This window comes from Thalassophryne amazonica, chromosome 7 (genome assembly GCF_902500255.1).
Source record: "Thalassophryne amazonica chromosome 7, fThaAma1.1, whole genome shotgun sequence".
NCBI lineage: Eukaryota > Metazoa > Chordata > Actinopteri > Batrachoidiformes > Batrachoididae > Thalassophryne > Thalassophryne amazonica.
This window is the reverse complement of record NC_047109.1, coordinates 33,297,573-33,321,974: the sequence shown is the minus strand read 5'-3', so window position 1 is coordinate 33,321,974 and position 24,402 is coordinate 33,297,573. Positions and strand designations below refer to the sequence as shown.

General features: G+C 44.3%; 1 protein-coding gene across 1 annotated transcript in view; it reads right to left on the bottom strand.

Annotated features, from left to right (window-relative positions):
* LOC117513756 (carcinoembryonic antigen-related cell adhesion molecule 1-like) overlaps positions 1-20,315 on the bottom strand; it is a 150,148-nt gene extending 129,833 nt beyond the window's left edge. Inside the window, exon 1 of the mRNA XM_034173991.1 lies at positions 20,087-20,315. Coding sequence (XP_034029882.1) covers positions 20,087-20,132 — 46 coding nt within the window. The 5' untranslated portion in view covers positions 20,133-20,315. The remainder of the gene's footprint in view (positions 1-20,086) is intronic.
* Between the last annotated feature and the right edge of the window lie 4,087 nt (positions 20,316-24,402).

The window sequence follows — 24,402 nt, the reverse complement described above, 5'->3', positions numbered from 1 at the left end:
AACAAAACGTTACCATCACAAACTGGTGCTGCCAACATCAGTGCAGTTAAGCTTGCTTCAAATAGAAAGCACAAGCCTAAACCCCAAGGTCCGTATGCACGAAGCATCTCAAAGTCTTCTCAAAGAGCTCCTAACTTAGGAATCTTAGCCTAATGGGCCTTTCACGCTGAATACGTCAGATGCGTCAAAAATTGGTCTAAAAAGCATTATTTTCAATCAGGCGCATTGCCAAGTCAAAAGTTCAATCCAATCCAACTTTCGATATTCTGAGCTGTCACATACCTTTACGTTGTCCAATAGGAATGACTCGTCGGGCCAAAACACGAAAGACTTGTGGCAGAAACCACTGATCTCTACAAAACGGACGGTACAGAAACAACTGATCTGTACAAAAGCATACGTGTCACAGGACTGCTCATTTATGTGGCCGTTTTCTGAAGAAAAATCCTTGGAAATGTTTTTTTGTTGTTGTTGTTTATTACCTCAGAATTTCTGATTACTGTTAAAAAATTTAGAACACTTGTAATTAAAATTGCTAAATAAATCAATAAATGGTTCTTTAGAAACCTTTCATCTGTAAATGAAAACCACCTGTGATTTCAGATTAGATAATTTCTTGTTTAACATAAGCAACCTCAGACATTTATTTTTAGATAAAATAACATGGAAATTTGTACGTTTTTTAAGTCTGGTAGATTATTTATATCTCATTTCAACCAGAAAAACAGACACTAAATAAATACAAATGTTTATTATAAATGCAACAGGAAATAATTTAACAATGACTGCAGTGTGATTGTAAAGTAGGATTTCTGTGACATAAACCTCATGATGATTTTTTTTAATGGTCATTTCAACTTGTAATTTCGCCAAAATATGTAATTGCCTTTAATGTTGTTACCAGGACAGAGTCATTTCTAAAATATGAATTTGAGCACAATAAGTGGACAGCTTCTACTTGTGCAAATGTCTTTTGACTTTGATTTCATGGACATTTTTAATGATCCATTCATTTATTGTTAAAATATAAAATGAAGCAGCTTTTTAAAAAATAAGAAAATAGTTGCTGTTGAAAGAGCCTTTTATTTAGAAGCAGGTGATGTTATGCTGGATTCTCGGGACCAGATGAAGGTCTCTTCTGCAGCTTTGAACTCTGGTGGTGTTGCTGAAGACACTTTTGTCCTTATTTGAAGAGCAGAGATGTTTTCTTTCGACTGGACTTCGTGGTGTTCAGCTCATCAATGGAAGTTTGGTTGTCTGCACAGCAAATGTTCCTGATTGGGACAAATAAAAATATTTAAACACTAAACTGTTGTGTGGGCCGCTGAAGAGGAGGTACTGCTGGCCCACCACCACCAGATGGCGCCCTGCTTGGAGTGCGGCCTTCAAGCACGAGAGGGCGTCGGAGCCACTGGGAGTGACAGCTGTCACTCATCCTCAGCACCAGCTGTCACTCATTCATCTCATCACCATCACCATAAAGGCCGGACTGCAACTCCACCTCCTCGCTGAGAAATCAACTACCAATCAGGTAACTTTCTCTGCTGACTCAAAACATTGAGTAATAATCTGTGCTTCTTTGCAGCCGTTTTTCCTGTGGTGTGTCCTTATCTGTGGGATTGGCGTTTGGTGTGATCAGCGACGGCTTCGCTTCACACTCCAACCAGATAAGTGGTTAGACAGGAGCTGCACGAGTGTGTGATTGGAGGTGGAGGTTCTCCCTCCTTTACTGAATACAGACTGTGGGATTACTGAGTGTGCGACCTCACACTCATCTGGACTGTCTCTGTTCTCTGCCAGCAGTACCGGGTCTGACTGCTGAAGACAGCGGCCACCTGGGGCCCAGGGCTTGGCGGCTCCGGTGTTCTTCAGCTCCGTTGGCGGTGGAAGCTGTGTGGATCCGGCTTTTCTCTCGCCAGGCGTCTTCTATCGTCAAGCCAGCCCACACGTCACCTGGTGTATGATTGACAGTCACTGTATTGTTATTGTCTGTACGTCATTGTGTGATTCACAACATTAAATTGTTACTTTTTGGCTTATCCATTGTCCGTTCATTAACGCCCCCTGTTGTGGGTCCGTGTCACGACACTTTCACAACAGGATTTCTCGGCCAGCGTCATGGATCCCGAGGGGCGTCATCCATCGCTTGAACAGCCAATGGGAGAGCGAGGTGCACAGGTGCCAGCAGGAGGCGTGTTGGGTGAGCTGCAGCACATCTTAACCGCCTTTACCGCTCGGTTGGACTTAATTACCGAGCAGAGCAGTGTTCTCAATCGTAGGATGGAGGCTCTCACCGCCCAGGTGGAAGCGCGTGCTCAGGGCGCTGCTGCAGCACCTCCTCCTGCTGACCGTGTGCCAGAAACAGACATTCCGCTGGTCGTTCAACGAACCCCCCCACCTTCCCCTGAAGCATACATAAGTCCTCCGGAGCCATACGGAGGCTGTGTGGAGACGTGCGCGGACTTCTTGATGCAGTGCTCGCTCGTCTTTTCACAGCGTCCCATCATGTACGCAGCAGACACCAGCCTGGTGGCTTATGTGATCAATTTGCTTCGAGGAGAGGCACGCGCCTGGGCTACGGCACTTTGGGAGCAGAATTCACGGCTCCTAACGGTTTATACTGAGTTTGTGAGGGAGTTCCGACAGGTGTTCGACCACCCTCATAGAGGCGAGACCGCTTCAAGTGTGCTGCTGTCGATACGGCAGGGGCGTCGGAGCGCAGCGAAGTATGCAGTCGACTTCCGCATCGCGGCAGCACGAGCCGGCTGGAATGCTGTTGCGCTCCGCGCCGCCTTTGTAAACGGACTGTTTCTGGTCCTTAAGGAGCACCTAGTGGCGAAGGACGAGCCGCGGGATTTAGATGGGCTTATCGACCTGGTTATATGGTTAGACAACCGATTAACGGAACACAGACGGGAACGAGACGAGGGGCGTGGCCAGGCACAAGCCGTCCCTCTTCCTCCCGGGTCCGAAAGGAAGCCGACTTCCCCACGCTCCACTGCCAGGGCTCTCCACGTGACAACAGCTCCCCCTGCTGACGTTGCTATGGAAACGAGCAGGGCCAAAAAACGATCAGATCAGAGACAAAGGAGGCTGATCCGTGGAGAGTGTTTTCTCTGCAGCTCTACCGAGCACATACAGAGAAAATGCCCCAAATGGTCAAAACAACAGCACTCGTCCTTAGAGACTGGGCTAAGGGTGGGTCACAACACCCACGTGGGGAAACCCCGACGATCTGCATGAATCCCAGTCACGATCCTAAGTGGGGATCTAACCCTTCACGCCCCAGCAGTGGTGGACACGGGGTCGGAGGGGAATCTGCTGGATAGCAGATGGACAAAGGAGGTTGGGCTCCCTCTAGTGGCCTTACCGTCACCATTGTCGGTGCGGGCACTAGATGGCACCCTTCTTCCACTAATCACACACCAGACACAGCCAGTGACATTGGTGGTGTCTGGGAATCACAGGGAGGAGATTGTGTTTTATGTAACACCTTCTACCTCCCGAGTGATTTTGGGTTTTCCATGGGTGTTAAAACACAATCCCCGGATTGACTGGTCGTCTGGGGTTGTGGTTCAGTGGAGCGAAACCTGCCACCGGGAGTGTTTAGGATCCTCGGTTCCACCCGGTGTGACTGCTAAGGAGGAGGTTTTAGTCCCCCCCAATCTGACGGCGGTGCCGGCCGAGTACTACGACCTTGCTGACGTCTTCAGCAAGGATCTGGCACTCACGCTGCCCCCGCACCGTCCGTACGATTGTGCCATTGATTTGATACCGGGCGCTGAGTACCCATCCAGCAGGCTGTACAACCTCTCACGTCCGGAACGTGAATCAATGGAGACCTACATCCGGGACTCGTTAGCAGCCGGGTTGATCCAGAACTCCACCTCCCCGATGGGTGCTGGTTTCTTTTTTGTGGGCAAGAAGGATGGCGGACTCCGTCCATGCATTGATTACAGAGGGCTGAACGAGATTACGGTTCGCAACCGATACCCGTTACCTTTGTTGGATTCAGTGTTCACGCCCCTGCATGGAGCCCAAATTTTCACGAAATTGGATCTTAGGAATGCTTATCACCTGGTTCGGATCCGGGAGGGAGACGAGTGGAAGACAGCATTTAACACCCCGTTAGGTCACTTTGAGTACCTGGTCATGCCGTTCGGCCTCACCAATGCGCCCGCGACGTTCCAAGCATTGGTTAATGACATCTTGCGGGACTTCCTGCATCGGTTTGTCTTCGTATATCTAGACGATATACTCATCTTTTCTCCGGATCCTGAGACCCATGTCAAGCATGTACGTCAGGTCCTACAGCGGTTGTTGGAGAACCGGCTGTTTGTGAAGGGCGAGAAGTGTGAGTTCCACCGCACTTCTTTGTCCTCCTTGGGGTTCATCATCTCCTCCAACTCCGTCACCCCTGATCCGGCCAAGGTTGCGGCGGTGAGAGATTGGCCCCAACCAACGAACCGTAGGAAACTACAACAGTTCCTCGGTTTTGCAAATTTCTACCGGAGGTTCATCAAGGGCTACAGTCAGGTAGTTAGGCCCCTGACAGCCCTGACCTCCACAAAAGTCCCCTTCACCTGGTCGGATCGGTGCGAAGCCGTGTTTAGGGAGTTGAAACGCCGGTTCTCCACTGCACCGGTTCTGGTGCAGCCCGATCCCAAGCGCCAGTTTGTTGTTGAAGTGGATGCCTCTGACGCAGGGATAGGAGCTGTGCTGTCCCAGAGTGGGGAGTCCAACAAGGTTCTCCATCCATGTGCCTACTTTTCCCGCAGGTTCACCCCAGCTGAACGGAACTATGACGTCGGCAATCGGGAACTTCTTGTGGTGAAGGAGGCTCTTGAGGAGTGGAGACACCTGTTGGAGGGAGCATCAGTACCATTTACGGTTTTCACGGACCATCGGAACCTGGAGTACATCCGGACGGCGAAGCGTCTGAACCCCAGGCAAGCCCGCTGGTCGCTGTTCTTTGGGCGTTTTGACTTCCGGATCACCTACCGCCCCGGGACAAAGAACCAACGATCTGACGCCCTGTCCTGGGTGCACGAAGAGGAGGTCAAGACCGAGCTGTCAGACCCCCCTGAAACCATCATCCCCGAGTCCACTGTCGTGGCCGCCCTTACCTGGGACGTGGAGAAGACCGTCCGGGAGGCCCTGACACGGAGCCCGGACCCGGGGACAGGTCCGAAGGACAAACTGTACGTCCCACCGGCAGCGCTTCTGGTGGGCATTTATGGAAGCCGACGTCCGGGAGTATGTCCAAGCCTGCACCACCTGTGCCAGGGGCAAAGCTGACCATCACAAGGCCCAAGGCCTCCTCCAGCCTCTGACTGTGCCTCGTCGCCCCTGGTCTCATATCGGCCTGGACTTTGTCACGGGCCTCCCGCTGTCCCAGGGCAACACCACCATCTTAACGATAGTGGACCGGTTCTCCAAGGCGGCCCACTTCGTGGCCCTCCCGGAGCTCCCGACGGCCCAGGAGACTGCAGACCTCCTGGTCCACCACGTCGTGCGTCTGCATGGGATTCCATCAGACATTGTCTCGGATCGTGGTCCTCAGTTCTCCTCCCAGGTCTGGAGGAGTTTCTGCAGGGAACTGGGGGCCACCGTCAGTCTCTCGTCTGGGTACCACCCCCAGACGAACGGGCAGGCAGAGCGGACTAACCAGGAACTGGAGCAGGCCCTCCGCTGCGTGACCTCCACGCACCCGACGGCCTGGAGTGACCATCTGGCCTGGATCGAGTACGCTCATAATAGCCAAGTCTCATCTGCCACCGGCCTCTCCCCGTTTGAGGTGTGTTTGGGGTACCAGCCCCCATTGTTTCCACTGGTGGAGGGAGAGGTCGGGGTGCCCTCGGTCCAGGCCCATCTGAGGAAGTGCCGTCGGGTGTGGCGTACCGCCCGCTCTGCCCTGCTCAGAGCCCGGACGAGGGCTAAGGCCCATGCAGACCGCCGGCGTTCCCCGGCCCCTGCATACCAGCCCGGGCAGGCGGTTTGGTTATCCACAAAGGACATACCTCTGCAAACGGAATCCCAGAAGCTGAAGGACAGATTTATAGGACCCTTCACCATCGTGAAGGTCCTCAGTCCAGCCGCAGTGAAGCTGGCAGCTTCAGCGTCACTGCGGATACATCCAGTGTTCCATGTCTCCAGACTCAAACCCTGCCACACCTCTCCCCTCTGTGCCCCCGGACCGGCGCCGCCACCTGCCCCGATCATCGACGGGGAGCCGGCTTGGACTGTGCGCCGACTCCTGGACGTTCGTCGAAAGGGCCGGGGGTTCCAGTATTTGGTGGACTGGGAAGGATATGGACCCGAAGAACGCTCCTGGGTGAAGAGGAGCTTCATCCTGGACCCGGCCCTCCTGGCCGAATTCTACGCCCGGCACCCAGACAAGCCTGGTCGGGCGCCAGGAGGGGGGGGGGTCCTGTTGTGTGGGCTGCTGAAGAGGAGGTACTGCTGGCCCACCACCACCAGATGGCGCCCTGCTTGGAGTGCGGGCTTCAAGCACGAGAGGGCGCCGGAGCCACTGGGAGTGACAGCTGTCACTCATCCTCAGCACCAGCTGTCACTCATTCATCTCATCACCATCACCATAAAGGCCGGACTGCAACTCCACCTCCTCGCCGAGAAATCAACTACCAATCAGGTAACTTTCTCTGCTGACTCAAAACATTGAGTAATAATCTGTGCTTCTTTGCAGCCGTTTTTCCTGTGGTGTGTCCTTATCTGTGGGATTGGCGTTTGGTGTGATCAGCGACGGCTTCGCTTCACACTCCAACCAGATAAGTGGTTAGACAGGAGCTGCACGAGTGTGTGATTGGAGGTGGAGGTTCTCCCTCCTTTACTGAATACAGACTGTGGGATTACTGAGTGTGCGACCTCACACTCATCTGGACTGTCTCTGTTCTCTGCCAGCAGTACCGGGTCTGACTGCTGAAGACAGCGGCCACCTGGGGCGCAGGGCTTGGCGGCTCCGGTGTTCTTCAGCTCCGTTGGCAGTGGAAGCTGTGTGGATCCGGCTTTTCTCTCGCCAGGCGTCTTCTATCCTCGAGCCTGCCCACACGTCACCTGGTGTATGATTGACAGTCACTGTATTGTTATTGTCTGTACGTCATTGTGTGATTCACAACATTAAATTGTTACTTTTTGGCTTATCCATTGTCCGTTCATTAACGCCCCCTGTTGTGGGTCCGTGTCACGACACTTTCACAACACTAAACAGTTTATATATAAAAAAGGGGGAAAAAAAACGGGGAAAAAAATGATGGAAAAAACGCCCAAAAAAAATAAGTTATTTAAAGTTGAGCTTTTGTGGTGTCTGAAAAAAGCTGTAGTTTTATTTGGTAAAAATAAAAAACACTGAACCATTTAGAAATTAAAGTGTTCACTCCGATCAACTGTGCTAAAAGGCTAAGCTAATGTTAGCCGATCATTAACCTTCACAGCAGTTCAGTAAATGTCACGTTTTACTTTTACATTACTCTCACCTCGATAAAGCTGCAGAACTAAACTCTGTTGGGCAAACTGGGACTTCGCATATATCCAAAAAGTGGGAGATTTCGGACTGAGTGCGTTTGCTCCATCACCCCGGCTGCCTGCCTCAGTCTGCCCAGTGATGATGCCTGAAGGTCGGCTTCTCCGTGCAGGTCGGCCCGCTGTCGCGGTTCGATCAATATCCCACCAAGTCGTCAGTCCTCCCTCGGTCGGCATCACTCCGAAAAGTAGCTGAAAAAAAAACTTCTCCCAGCAGGGTGATGGGAGAATCGTTCTACTGCTGTTTTTTAAAGCTTTTTTGTGGTTCAGGCGACACAAATTCAAGATGGTGATCGCTGAACTTTTTTCAGATTGTGGAAACGGCCGGAGTGTGACGCGGCAATCTCCGCCGCCTTGCCGCTTCCAAAGCAACGCATCTGACGTCATGCGTCGGATGCATTAAAAACTCATCTTGACGGATTGGAAAGCGTTGAGGGATTGGCCTGAAGTATGCAGTGTGAAAGGCCCATAAAAGTGAGCCAGCAGATGTCTGAGAGCGAGTCTGAGCAAGAAGGAGACCAAAACTCCTATCTTTGTGAGGAGGTGGGGTTGACCCTGTTGCTAGGTATGACACAGTCCTGTCAGAGCTGTGATTGTGTGTCACAAAAAGGGAAAGGGAAAAACATAATGCACTCTGCACTCCCACATATGAATGAACAGTAAAATCAACCGATCACATAACTGCATTAAGAAATGCGTAATCGTGAAAATAATTTAATGTCGTGATAATACTCAGCAAAATTAAACTGGAGTGTTCACCGGGACGATCACTGAACCTGTAAAGTCTTGTGGTGCAATGCATTATGGGAGTTCTTGGTTTTGGGGTTTTAAATGTTATTAATGTGGTTCATGGTAGTTTAAAAATGTTCAATCAATCAATCAATCAATTTTTTTTATATAGCGCCAAATCACAACAAACAGTTGCCCCAAGGCGCTTTATATTGTAAGGCAAGGCCATACAATAATTATGTAAAACCCCAACGGTCAAAACGACCCCCTGTGAGCAAGCACTTGGCTACAGTGGGAAGGAAAAACTCCCTTTTAACAGGAAGAAACCTCCAGCAGAACCAGGCTCAGGGAGGGGCAGTCTTCTGCTGGGACTGGTTGGGGCTGAGGGAGAGAACCAGGAAAAAGACATGCTGTGGAGGGGAGCAGAGATCGATCACTAATGATTAAATGCAGAGTGGTGCATACAGAGCAAAAAGAGAAAGAAACAGTGCATCATGGGAACCCCCCAGCAGTCTACGTCTATAGCAGCATAACTAAGGGATGGTTCAGGGTCACCCGATCCAGCCCTAACTATAAGCTTTAGCAAAAAGGAAAGTTTTAAGCCTAATCTTAAAAGTAGAGAGGGTGTCTGTCTCCCTGATCTGAATTGGGAGCTGGTTCCACAGGAGAGGAGCCTGAAAGCTGAAGGCTCTGCCTCCCATTCTACTCTTACAAACCCTAGGAACTACAAGTAAGCCTGCAGTCTGAGAGCAAAGCGCTCTATTGGGGTGATATGGTACTACGAGGTCCCTAAGATAAGATCAATCTTTGTATCTGATCACCTTTCTCTTGCTGATGTTGTTAGTGTTGTTGATTTATTGTGTTTTTGTAGTCAATTGGTTTAGTTAGTTAAGTGTCACCATGTCTTCACCATAAGTGAAAAGTGTATTGTGTTGTGTTTGATGCCATCCCTGTGTTGCTTATGGGAAAAATAAGCGTCTCCTAGCAGCAGAGTGCCAAAAAGACAAAAGCTCTCGCTTGTCTTTCATTATTTCATGCAGCTCACCACAAAATGAATTGTTACACAGCATAAAGATGTTTGAACACATCTCATTTACATGCCGATTATCTACAAAATGTGCGTGGGTGCGTTAGTTTATTATAACTTCAATGTAAGTACATAATATAATCAACCCAGTCTCACAGACTGTCATGATTCAGCAGCACAAAATATACATTAATCTATTGGTTCATCATATTGTCATGAAAAGTGCACAGTTTTCGTCATGGCACCACAAATTCATTCTAATTCATTCCGTGATGGCTGCACGTAATTAAATGTGCAGGGGGTTCGGTGTGGTTAGGGTTAGGGTTAGGTTATGGTTAAGGTTAGGGTTGGGTGTAGGAGTAAGATTAGTAATAATGAGTTTAAAAAAAACCCTGTCATGAAAATTTGAATCATTTTGTGACGGGGGACGAAAAAAAAAAACGTGAGACTGAGCTGAATATAATTGTAAATACGTTAAAGATACATGCATGACAAGAAAGTGAAACCACTCATTTCTGTTGTTGTCCATTTAAAAATCAAATTACAAAATAGAAGTAATAATAAAATAAAATATCAATAATACTGATAATAATAATAATAATGATAATATTAATAGTGTGTACGATAACAACAACCTAAACAATTTAGAAATGCATTAAGACAGTAAGTTAACATAAAATAATTATGTAGATCAAGCTGGTAGCGTGTTAATGACACTGTCATCCTACGTATGAAGAATATCTCTGCTTCCTCTGTGTCTTTTCCACCATCTCCTCTGCTTAAGACACTCTTAGGCTTCTTAAGTCTTCCTCACTACTCTTACCAGTTTGGAACCTCAGGAGCTCTCTTAAGTAATTCTAGGATTTTTCTTAGAATAATGTCACTAGGAGCCATACGGCCAAAGCAGGAGCCATACTCCAAAGCATACGGCCCTGACCTCTGTTAACCCCCAAAACGTGAATCAGCTGCAAATCATGAATTATCCGCAAACCTGCATTCACGTTTTGGGAGATATTTTTTCAGTGTTCACGCTTCAGTTTATCAGCCGCCTGCTCGTTCAGATCAATGTTATTTTTCCTGTTCAGAGGACGGCCCATATGGATAAAAATAAGGTTGTAGCTCCTTGTCTTCCTTCATGCAGGGCCGGGCGCTTAACACCATGCAGAAGTGAGAGCTGCTCGGATCACCTCCCCACCTCACCAGCTGTAGTGACCCTCCCACCAAAAAAACAAAACAAAACAAAACAAAACATTTTTGTGGTGATAGGGTTTGCAATCAAGATTTCCTGGAGTAATAGGAGACAGTAGGCCCGTTTGGGGTGCGCGCTAATTTTACTAATAGCCCAATTTCATAGCCTTAAGAGTGTGCATATCATGAATGCTTGGTCTTGTTGGATTTGTGAGAATTTACTGAATCTACTGGTACCTTGTTTCCCATGTAACAATAAGAAATATACTCAAAACCTGGATTAATCTTTTTAGTCACATAGCACTACTATTATTCTGAACACTACTATATGTAGATGGTGTTGAGGCAGAAAGCTGGACTGACTGTGTGAATGTAAAAGTTAATGAAAAGGCTGGAGGATTTGTCACAGTGCACATCAATGGCAACCCGATGGAGACACATTCAAAAGACTGAACAGTGGCGACCAGCTTAAAATCAGAAGAAAGCAGCCAGCCTTGTTGCTAATGAAGGTACCAGAACTGAGACAAGAGGCATCATCAGACTGTTAAAAATAAAAGAGCAGCATCTCTCACTGCATTTTTTCATTGTAGACAGAGGAGTACAACCACTGATTGGATTTCATGCATGCATGGACATGGGAGTTATGAAGATGAGTCTTGATGTTCACCAAGTTGCTTGGAGAGCAACACAGATTTCAGCTCACAGGTATTCACACAATACAAAGACCGGTTCAGCAATGAGTTAGGAGAAATTCCAGTTACACACTCCATGACCTTCAATCTCAGCGCTCAGTCTGTGGTCCACCCAGCTCACCGGATCCTTGTCACAATACAACAAAGACTTCAAGCCGAACTTGAACACATGCAAAGAACAGGTGTCATATCACCAGTTATAGAAGCAACTGACTGGGTGTCGTCCATGGTAGAAGCACACAAGAAGAACAAATGAGAAATCAGACTATGCATCAGCCCAAAATACCTCAATACAGCCCTGAAAAGACTCCACCACCCAATGCGGAGGGGCAACAGTGTTCTCTGTCTTGGAGGCAAAGAATTTTTTTTTTTTGGCAGATACATCTGGACAAGAAACCACCATTGTTGACCACATTCAGCACTCCATTCAGACACTACAAATTTCTAAGGATACCCATCGGCATAAATTGAGTAAGCGAAGTATTTCAACATTCCGTGGAACAACTGTTTGCGGGTTACTCCTGCTCAGTCATTATCGACAACATAGTCACTGGAGGCTGTGGCTGAACATGACGTCAACTTGAAAAAAGTGCTCAAAAGGGCACAGGAAGTTAATCTTAGGCTAAACCCTGAAAAGTGGAAATTTCACCTGGACCTGGTAACATACGTAGGTCACATCTTCACTAGTGAAGGTCTGACAGCTGATCTGTCCAAAACTGCAGCTATCAATGACATGTCAGTCTCCATGGATACAACCTCACTACAGCATTTCCTGGGCATGGTCAGTTACCTCAGCAAGTACATCCCACATTAAAGTGACATTGCAGCAGCCCTGAGGAAACTCATTTACAAAGAAACAGCATGGTGTTGGTTCCAATACCATCAAGAGGCTTTTGACCACTTCAAGTCATGCCTGTCCAGCCCATCTCTGTTGGCATATTAAAATGTCAAAAACCAGTAACACTGACCTGTAATGTGTCATGTTATGGACTAGGAGCAGCATGCCCACAAGATGGAAAACTAGTAGCCTTTGCATCATGCACCCTCATGGACACTGAAACACGATACTCTCAAATAGAAAAGGAGCTTCTGGCTGTTGTGTTTGCCTGCACAAAGTTCAAAGCCTGGCTGTGGAAAAGGTATTTATATTTATGTTTACATTTTGCAATGCTTCTTACTTTTACTTTTGATACTCTGTGTGCTCTTACCATGTGTGCTGTTATCCAAAGCTGCTGGAACCTCAATTTCCCTTTGGGACTCTTCCCAAGGTATTAATAAAGTTCTATCTAATCTAAAACGCACCCGTGGAAATGGCCAATCAGTCATTAGTGACCATCATGAAAAGCCCACCTATGTCACTCCTGTCCATCTCCAAAGAATGTTGCTTTGCCTGCAAAGCTATGACATCACCTGGTCTACAGAAAGTGCTAGTACAACTACATGTACCCAGCAGACACTCTCTCCAGAGCTCCCAGCTCACGAATATCACAAAGTCCCTTTGATAACAGTGACTATGAAGTTATGAGTGTGAATTACATCTCCTTGGTCCACCTGGAGGAACTTCGGGGACACACAGCTAAAGATGAGGTGCTAGAAACCCTCACCACAGTCATTCAACTCAGATGGGTTACCAGAGAAAGCCAGCTCCAGTCAGCTATCAGCCAGTTTTTTCACTACAGAGATGAAATGACGACGGAGGACAGGATTATCATGAAAGGCTGTAAAGCAGTCATCCTTTGTTTCCTGCACAAACTCATGTGCAGTGTGCAATAGCACAAAGCTGCATCAGAGGAAAGAGCCCTGCAACTCCACCCTATTCCAGCTCCGCCTTGGTCCACACTGGCTGCAGACATTCTGGAGTGGCATGGCAAACATTATCAAGTTCTCGTGGATTCGTCATCCACCCGAGGGGGAGAGGGTTTTGATACCTGGCCCGTGGTCTACTGACTCATACCAACTCAAAAAGCAAACATCTACAGACTCATCACATTTCATCTCCCAATAAATAAACAATTGACTTTTTTTCTACTCCTGCCTGATCCCTGGCTGCATTTTTGGGTTCAGTCCGGCCTTAAAACACAACACAATGTCATAAGGACTTCATGCATCATGATTAAACTTGCTCCTGTAGATTATATCTTGTTGAGACCTTGTACAAGTTTGATTTGGTCTCACCAATGCAGGTTTGGGTCAGTACCAGGGGCGTAGGTTTGCATATGGACCATAGGGACAAGTCACAACCAATATTTTGGGATGGCAAAATAGTCCCTACCAATATTTAGATTTTTTTTTATATAACAAAATCATTCACTATTTTTTTGCGAACTCGATACTATAATTTTAGTCGTCACGTTTTGTGTTTTCGACGTGCCAGAGTGACAGGGTTACCCATGTTGCAATTTCATTGGCTCACGTTCTTCTCACATGGACGTAAACAAAGCGCATCTCGTGGCAGGCAGTGCTTCATTTGTAAAGTGGGAGGTCCCAGAGCGCAGAGGATGGGTGGCTCCGGTGCAGTGTTGCCAGATGTACGATAATTATCATATTTGTACGATAGTTTTGCCCTCTGTACGATGTACGATCAATAAATGTACGATCAATAAATGTACGATCAATAATGGGAAAAAATCCAATATGTACGATAATTTCAGTTGGTTGCCCAAACACGCATCTCTCTCTGACACCCAAGAATCATTTTGCAGGTGTTGCACTCAGGCGGCATCAAATGCTGGCTTTGGGCGACCGGGACAGTCATTTGAAAGCCCGCCCCCTCTCTATACAAAGTAATGAGTTCCCATCCAATCTCTGCCGTGACAGGAAGATTCCCTAACCAACATCTTTTTTTTTTTTCGAAACTTTATTTCAACAAATGCAATAACAAACGAACAAAACACAAGAGCAAAGAGATATACAAGAAGAATAAAAAAAAGTTAAAGTTCCTTATGGAGGTGTCAACATTTTTTTCTGTGTTCAACAAAATCTGCACAAGTGTCCATGGCATCGGATGACGACAGCGACCTCGAGGTTGAATTCGACTCTTTCTAGTCTGGTAATTAACACGTTTGTGTCCCTTCACAGAAAAAAATCTTTCTAGTCTGGTAGTGCATTTGCTTGTGCATTTGCGTTCTTTTTGTGCCATAGTTTCCCCATTACTATAATTACTGTTTAAAAATGTGACATAAAATTCTTTGTAAATTTAAAAAAAAAATGCTAAAGTAGCTACGTTGTATGCGTTTTGTTTGTGTACGATAATTTCTCCCAAAATATGATAATTTTGAGGTTTTGGTACGATAGTTTCATATTTCATATCTGGCAACACTGCTCCGGTGCAGAAAAACAAGAAGGGCGGGGCGGAGGGCTTGCGAACAATGCTGTGCGCCACACTTAAAATAAACTGCACACCCACACAAACACGCACGCACACCTTCACAAATGACACTAACACCCTGCCTTTTCCTCAAAAATTACTACATTTATGTTTGCTGTCTGTCTCTGTACTTTTCTGTCACTTTTGTGCTCTTTTTCATACTTTTCCCTCGTTTCAAAAGTCACCGAACGCACTTTACCGTAATATATGCAACATATAGCATACTGTTGGAAAGCACGGGTTCTTGGCTTGCTGTCAGTGTTGAAATTTTTCAGCGTGAGGGCTTACATGAGAACTTACGGTAATGAGAATCAGCGGCGCACTAGTGTGAAACTTCCGTGTTTTTCCTCTGCGTTATGACATCACAGGCTTACGTTTACCGTAATACACCCTATATATCATTGTAAAGCCCTTTTTTTTGTTGGCAAATTAGGTTGCCAGATACCTACAACTGCATTATTGATGAAGAGAATAGATTATACATCTTGGTTACAAAAACTTTTTTTTTTTTTTTAGCTCCACAAGTATTTTTTTTGTTGTCTTGTTCTCTCAGGTGTAGGCCTATAGAATAGATTCGTGATTTTGGGTGCAATTTTGTTATTTAAGCTATTTCTTTGTCTGCCTACACACTTAATAATGTAAATAAAGTGTTAAATTATTCAGCATTATGTCGTCATATGTTATGTATTATGCTGTACTTGTGCGTCTAATGGTATGAGTGGGTTAGGGGGTGGTGGTGGTGGGCAGGGGGGCGGGGGGGTGGTATTGTCCCTACCAAAGCTGAGACCAAACCTACGCCCTTGCTCTCTCCAGAGCTCCCAGCTCACGAATATCACAAAGTCCCTTTGATAACAGTGACTATGAAGTTATGAGTGTGAATTACATCTCCTCGGTCCACCTGGAGGAACTTCGGGGACACACAGCTAAAGATGAGGTGCTAGAAACCCTCACCACAGTCATTCAACTCGGATGGGTTACCAGAGAAAGCCAGCTCCAGTCAGCTATCAGCCAGTTTTTTCACTACAGAGATGAAATGACGACGGAGGACAGGATTATCATGAAAGGCTGTAAAGCAGTCATCCTTTGTTTCCTGCACAAACTCATGTGCAGTGTGCAATAGCACAAAGCTGCATCAGAGGAAAGAGCCCTGCAACTCCACCCTATTCCAGCTCCGCCTTGGTCCACACTGGCTGCAGACATTCTGGAGTGGCATGGCAAACATTATCAAGTTCTCGTGGATTCGTCATCCACCCGAGGGGGAGAGGGTTTCGATACCTGGCCTGTGGTCTACTGACTCATACCAACTCAAAAAGCAAACATCTACAGACTCATCACATTTCATCTCCCAGTAAATAAACAATTGACTTTTTTTTCTACTCCTGCCTGATCCCTGTCTGCATTTTTGGGTTCAGTCCGGCCTTAAAACACAACACAGTGTCATAAGGACTTCATGCATCATGATTAAACTTGCTCCTGTATATTATATCTTGTTGAGACCTTGTACAAGTTTGATTTGGTCTCACCAATGCAGGTTTGGGTCAGTACCCTTGATCATTATTTCATTTGCTTTAGTGTGCTAGCGTTATTGAAAAGCATTTCTTGGTCACACGACTAAATCCAGACACCAAAATCATGTGAAGTTGAGAAACACAATGATGACCACCCACCAATCAGAGTAAAGGAGACCAGTGCCGCTTAAAGCAGTGCAGCCTGCATCCCCACTGTGTTATCTGTTGTTAGCCATATAGTTTTCCATATTAATCTCTGTAATTTTTCACAAACTTTCCAAATTTTCAGTTGTATGATGATAGAAGAGCAATTGTTTTGGTTCTTAAATAACTGCTAGTTTTACTTCTGTCTGTTATGCACTGAGTGTGTGGATTTGTAACATGTTTAGAAGGCATTTCAAATCCAATTTATAATTCACATCTGCACATTTTAGATAAATTCTGTTGTCCAATCAATAACATATCATGCCTCCATCAATCCCCACCAAGAAACAACCCAAACAAACATACAAAACCCTTCTGGAGCTGCATGCACAAAAGACATCAACATATTTCAGGTCATTTTGGTGGCAGATCAGATTTGAATAAAGAAACATTATTTGCTTTGAGATGGATACCGGATAATTTTTTCATTGAATATATTTCAGACAACTCACATTTAAAATAAATTTCAGGCAGCAGCAAAACAGTTTGATTTTGGGCTCTTGGCTACGACCTCGTCACTCCCCGCAGATGCTTGTGATATTGGGGAGTGATGATTTGACATACACACTTCTCCAATCTGAACCCACAAGTGGATATTTGGATGGAGACAGCAGCAGTGACGTGGATGCATCAGTGCAGTACTGACAGAGAGGAAGCTGGGAAATCTACCCACCCAATTTATTGAATCATGTATGAAGAGTGTGTTTTAATCTGAAGTATGTGGCATGAAACATGTTAGTGGACACAGTGCAGCTAGAGGTGTCTACCTGAAATAACTCACATGGTCACACTATTAATAAAAGCAACATCTGTTCACTGTAAGTGCTGGTGCTTATCTCCAGATTTCACTGCATCAAGTGGATGAGAGTCTGACGGGACGCCAGTCTGATTTTGGTTACTTCCTCAGCTGCGACTGGTACCCATTTAGAGCTGGGTGGCCCGAGATGATGCAGATTAAGTGTCTTGTCCAAGGACACAGACAGGCGGTATGAGTGGGACTTAAATACTGCAGCCCAGCTCCTTAACCACTGACCTGCTCTGCATTCACACATTGGTTCTGATGTCATTTTTACTTTGGCAAAACAACACATCCACTGTCACTCAACTCAATTAATGATGATAATCAGATGACTGTTAGGTTGTGGCAGAGGTATGTAATCTCTGAGTGACATCTTCTCAGTGTTGCCACAGTTACTTTGCAAAAGTAATCCAATTACTGATTACTGATTACTCCTTGAAAAAGTAACTTAGTTACTTTACTGATTACTCAATTGTAAAAGTAACTAAGTTAGATTACTAGTTACTTTTTTAGTTACTTTCCCCAGCTGCCGACAACAACCCACGTCAACATGACAATGATACCTGTTTTGCCAAAACTCACTTTATAGTCACCCTTTCTTGACTTCAATGAAAATAAATACTTGTTTTATAAAAAGTAAAATAAAGACCTCTTTCTTGACCTCATATTTAACTCTTGACAGCACTGTAACAGTAAAACTTGCAATTTCAAACCTACATTGTTTATAAATGTAACTATTAAATTCTAACATTTTTCTAACATTTAAATTCTCTCTAAACATTTTACTTGTCGAAATTATTATTATTTTAAGCAATATTAGTAGTTGTAGTAAAAAACGGCTTCAAAACTGGACCTTTAATCTAGGGGTGTTGTGGGGGCGTGGGGCACATCCTTGCCCCACGCACCCATTCCATCTGGATTCGCCCCTGCTTTGGCGTTTGAGCACAAAGAATGGATAACATTTATTTATGCAGAAAACGTGACCAGATTTACAGGTAAGAAAGTTTTATTGCGTTTTCACATCATGTGGTCCTCAGAAAGAGAGTTTAGGTGCATTTGAGTGGAAAATAGTGTTAGTTGTTGACGCGTCGCGGAGGATCAGCTGTTTTTAACGAGACGATACGGAGCGGCTCAGCTCAGAATTCTAAATAAAGAGGGAAAAAAGTATAAAAATGTCTTTGTAAAGCTCAGTGCAGGTGTGCTGATCACCGCGCTTTAAGATGTGAGGACGAGTCGAGCAGCTGCAAAAAAACCGTGGATGAAAAGCTCACAGCTCACTTAAAGTGGGCAGTTCAGTCGAACCCCGACCTCCTGCCCACAGACCAAGTTTAATGCTGCTGTTGACCAACAATGAAAAATAATAGTAACGCACAGTGACATGGAGAAGTAACTTTAATCTGATTACTGATTTGGAAAGATTAACGCGTTAGATTACTCGTTACTAAAATAAAGTGGTCAGATTAGAGTAACGCGTTACTAAGTAACCGTTACCGCGTTACCGGCATCACTGCATCTTCTTTATTTATTTGTTGTACACAGCACCTAAGTAAATAGCAAAAATCAATCATTTGTAGCAATGCAGCCAGAGGAGTATGCGCTCGTGATTGCATGTTTCTGTGTTTGTATGCATGTTGACAAGATATCTTGAGAGTAAATTGTCTGATTTTGATCAAATTTGGCGGGTACATTGGGTCTACGGATGGGAAGAGGTTGTTTGATTTTGGTTATGATCAGTTCACAATCAAGGGCAGAAGTTCAGGCCAAATGTCCAGTCCCATGTTAATATAGAGAAAAATGCATTCAGATATTTTCTTAGTGAACTTGAAGCCCATGTAAAATTTTCATTTTCTCTACACGCCTGATACTTTGACATTGCGGTGTGACATCGCTGGTCTCTGACCATTTTGGATCAATTATTTAAACACACTTGTCTGAACTGTGCCCCACGTCTCACCGAGTGACTGCTGGGATAGGCTATGGCCCACCTGTGACCCTTAACTGTAGTAAGTGGGTATAAAAAGTGAATGGAACTCTGAAGATCACTACCTCTAAATCATAATTTTTTTTTTTTTTCCAAATATTCATATAAATGCAGTCACACTGACAAGTATTCCAGTCAGGGGAAAAATTTGGAACAATAAAAATACCTTAAATAAGCACATCTGAAAAAAAAATCAAGCAGTGTGTGTGTGTGTGTGTGTGTGTGTGTATGTATGTGGGTGTGTGTGTGCACTCGCGCATGTATGTGAGATCATTAATTTATTTTGCTTAATATTTAAACCTAGCTGTTTCATTGGTTTATGACCGGTGATAAAATAAATAAAATGTGTTGATCATTTACCCGTTTTTCTAACATGCCGAACAGTAAAGCATGGGTTAATAAAAAAACATACTGTAGTCATAGTCAAAATCAGTATCATTTTAAAGCAATATTATGAAAGCTACATTATATCTAAATATTGACAACACAGTTAAATGGACTGCATTTGTATAGCGCTTTTCCATCTGAATCAGAAGCTCAAAGCGCTTTACAATGATGCCTCACATTCACACTGATGTCAGGGTGCTGTCATGCAAGCCGTTCACTATACACCTAGAGCAACTTGGGGATTAAGGACCTTGCCCAAGGGCCCTTAGTGATTTTCCAGTCTATTTGGGGTTTGAACTGAGGATCCTCTGGTCTCAAGGCCAACACTTAACCACTAGACCATCACCTCCACCAGGCCTTCCATGTTTTTATTCAACAGTAACCCATTTTCTCTGAACTATATGTCTCTGATTTAATTACACATATTCTAGCATAAGTCAGCAGGAAAATATGTAATCAACAAGGGATTCTTCAAAATTACACAATAAAAATTATTTAAACAACATTTTAAAGGCTTTAAAAGAAATTATAGTGCAGAAAAAACTTTAGCCACTCTGTTACTCTAAAAACTCCAAATAAAGTCAACTTTTTAAAGTCTAACTACAAAATATATTTACACCAACTACTCTCAATGAACTTTATATTAGTTAATTGAAAGTTCTTACCAGTAAAAGCCACAGAGAGAAGACAAAGAAAAAGTAAAGTATCCATCAGCTAAAGTTCTGTGTTCAAACTCTGAGAGCTTTTAATAAACGTCATCATCCACCGGCTGTTATTATGTGTCTCACGTCAAAGGAAATGTACAAAGAGAGAGAAAAAAATAGCGCTGTTGTGTCATAAAGATAACAGTGTTTACAGATTACAGCTTTAAATTGATGACAAAAGCTCTGTTACAGCGCCTCCCCGTGGTATAATTAAAGATTGAAAAATGAAGATTTTTTTATGGTTTTACAACTTTTGTATATTGTGATAAAATATGCAATTTTAATAAAATAGAATCCTGAAATTTGTAACTAAATCAGGTTCTATTTAAGTTGTCACACTTTATCACAGAGTGATCATTACGGGGACGGTTATATAGAGATGATTATTTTACAGATGTAGGGATGACTGATTTCAGACAGCACAAAAAATATAGTAAGGATGTAAAAAAAAAAAATCATGAAAGATTTTTCTGTTGTGGTTCCCAGACTTGACTTGAGTGATTATTGCAACAACCTGATGTATTCAGCGTGTAGTTGCATTATGTAACACAGCACTACCAACCAAATCAACTGTGCGTGTGTGAGAGAGAGAGAGAGAGAGAGAGAGAGAGAGAGAGAGAGAGATGTTGAAATATGGAACACAAATCACTTACTATTCCATCCTGGAACATGCAGGGTCTGAGGTCAGCTGCTTTTGGCCTAAAGAGCAGGAACCCAGACTACACCAAAGAAATTGCAAACACAGACATCAATTGTCCAACAGGAGACATGGCACAGAGGAGACAGTCCATCCAGCTGTCCTGTAAACTATAGAGAACGTGTAGTACATCCACCAAACTAACAGGAATCAAAGAAAGAAGAGACTCAGGAGGTACGCTAAGATGGTACAAATTAGAACTGACCCACTCCATTAAACTAATCAAACTAATCTAATCAAATTAAGCTATCCTCCTGTGTGCCACCTACATTCCTCCAGCCAAATCCCCTTATTTTAAGGAAGATGTTCTCCATCCTAGAGGAAGAAATTAGCCATTTCCAGGCTCATGGTCATATTGTAGTCTGTGGAGACCTCAACAGACATGGGGCCAAATACAAAAGTATTTGTATTTGAAAATACTTAAATACATTTTTCGGAGCATTTGTATTTGTATTTTCTGATTTTGAATTCAAAGTATTTGTATTTGTATTTCAAATACATTGCCGATCCCAAGTATTTCCAAATACTTTTACAAATACTTTTTCAAATACTTTTCAAACTTGGGAATCTCTGTGACACCGTGTTGAATATACGAGGTCTGTGAGAAAAGTAACAGACCTTTTTATTTTTTTCAAAAACTATATGGATTTGATTCATATGTTTTTACGTCAGCCAAGCCTGAACCTTTGTGTTTTGAACCTTCGAGTTTTTCCACGCCTGTCGGTTGCGTCATTCACCTGTGAGCACGCCTTGTGGGAGGAGTGGTCCAGCCCCCTCGTCGGATTTTCATTGTCAGGAAATGGCGGAATGATTTGGGCTTTTTTTCTATCAGAATTTTTTCAGAAATTGTTAGAGACAAGCAGCTGGAAACCATTCGAAAAATTTATCTGGCTTTCTGTGAAAATTTTACGGGCTTCACAGAGAATAAGGTCTGTTAGTACAGCTTTAAGGACCCCTTTAAGGACGCTTGGCGCGCCGCGCTCCGAGCTGTGCAGACGCGGCACAAGCCACAGGACCATTTCTAAACGGATGGCTCTGTGGATACGAGACCATCGTGTGCTCTTTCTCTGGTTATCACAAGAGCTGGACATCAGCCATTTTCCGGCAGATTTCACTTTTAACGAGATTTTGTCATGGAAAGCCGCGCAGAGGCTTCGTGCGTCAGGGCCGATTCGCTGACCGAGCGAGACAAAGGAACACCTCCGTTTCGGAGTGCCAGGGGACAAGTTGGGACATGCCCAGCTCTCCACAATTTCTCTCATACTCCAGCTCTTGTGATAACCAGAGAAATTGCTCACAATGGTCCCAGCTCCACACAGCCATCCGTTTAGAAATGATGTGGTGTTTTCTGCCTCTCGATGGCGGCTCGGAGCGCGGCACGCTGTGCGCCATTGTGGGGCTTCCTTAAAGCTGTAGTAACACTACTTATTCTCTGTGAAGCCCGTAAAATTTTCACAGAAAGCCAGATAAATTTTTCGAATGGTTTCCAGCTGCTTGTCTCTAACAGTTTCTGAAAAAATTCTGATGGAAAAAAAAGCCCAAATCATTCCGCCATTTCCTGACAGTGGAAATCCGATGAGGGGGCTGGACCACTCCTCCCACAAGGCGTGCTCACAGGCGAATGACGCAACCGACAGGCGTGGAAAAACTCACGCATGCGCACGAAGGTTCAAGCTTGGCTGACGTAAAAACATATGAATCAAATCCATATAGTTTTTGAAAAAAATAAAAAGGTATGATACTTTTCTCACAGACCTCGTATATTGTGATAGTTTATTGCCTGTGATATTATAATAGTGACTTTGTGATAAAGCATTCAATCCTTTACTTATTAATAGTATTTGGTCATGCTGTTTTCACAATAAATTGTCACCGGTTTATCAGTTTTTGTGTTGATCTGTTGTTTATAGTTCATAGAAAGTATTTGTATTTGTATTTGAAATACTCAAAATCTAAAGTATTTGTATTTGTATTTAAATACAATGCAAAGTATTTGACCCCATGTCTCGACCTCAACACCAGAACAGGACAATTACATGACACCCTCAGGATCCAGGGGGACAAACACCTACCAGGAGGAAGAAACATCATCTCCCCAATATGCCCCAACACACAACTATTCACCCTATTGGCGTTTCAAATCCCGCAAAATCTTGCAGACGGCATCAGAGAGGTACATGCATGAGACTTCGCACGCAGTATGGCGAACTGCACTATAACACGCTCATAACTCCCGACGATTTACCACTGAATTTGGATTATGGAATCGATATCGCAAGGTAAGAACAGTCGCAAATGATGCCTAACATTCTTGTGCACGTATTGTGCGGGTACTTTAGTGTTGTTATCATTATTTTACCGTGTGTGCACGCTGTAACTTCGAGTGATATGGCCAGTGCGTACATAGAAAACATCGATTTTCACTTCAGCTTTCACTGAAAATTGAGTTCTGGTTTCAATAATCGATAATGTAGACTGCTGCTATATCTAGACTTGTACCTGAAATGAATTTGGCAAAAAAAAAAAAAGGCATGGAGCATCCATCATTTCAATTCAGGGGTCTGTGTAACTGAAACAATGATGCAGAATAGTTCTTGTGAATATAAGTGAAACCATGCCAAATTACAGCATGTATGTAAATGTAAACAGTAAAGTATAGTAGAATGAAGATGACCACATCAACTCATCTTTAAAATTGATTATTTTCTTACAACAATCATAATCATAGGTTTGGTGTTACATATCATTATTAACTTTTTAAGTAATTTCTGCATAATGTACACACAGCTGCAATAGTCTTGTGGCAAGCTGTATTTGAATACTTTCAACATGTTTTTCTCTCTGTATTTTTAACTACTATATACATATATATAGTCAACCTATTATCTATATAAAGATGAATTAAAACAGTAAAACTCGGTACAATATAATTGAAAGCTAAAACAAATATTTCATCTGCAATATTGAGGTTTTCATAACATGTTTCGCTCATTACAGGAGACACTCTGCCTACCACAGTGACACAGGTGGAAAAGCTCCCAGCGAAAACGCGGAAGGACCTCTGTGACAGATATGGCATATCTACACAGCAGCACAGCAAGTCTGCACAGGTGATCCTGCTGTGTGACAAGCTGCAGATATCCATAGTTGGCGAGAAGGCTGGTGATACAAGGCAAAGGGTACAGAACTACGATGACCTTGACTTCTTTACGCTATCATGTGCAGAGGGTCACCCAGGATGGACAAAGGAGCTGAGAAGGTACCAAGAAGCAGATAAATCTGTTTTCAAGATTTGTCATATTGGTATAGTATCATTATCAGCATTATATTATATTGGATATGTGTCTTGCAGTTGCCCTGACGTTGATGATGGAACAGTGAAGAGGTACCTGCTGCAAGCTGACGTCATTGATGCTTCCATGAATAGGAAGTACAAAGTCTGCAGGCAGGGCCGCTGCTAAGGTTTTGGAGGCCCTAAGCATAACTGGTCAGGGAGGCCCCCCCACCCCCATACTCTGTACCTGAACTTGAACCTTGCTGGGGTTGTTGGCTGCTTGAAGTAGATGGTTGATCATCTGAC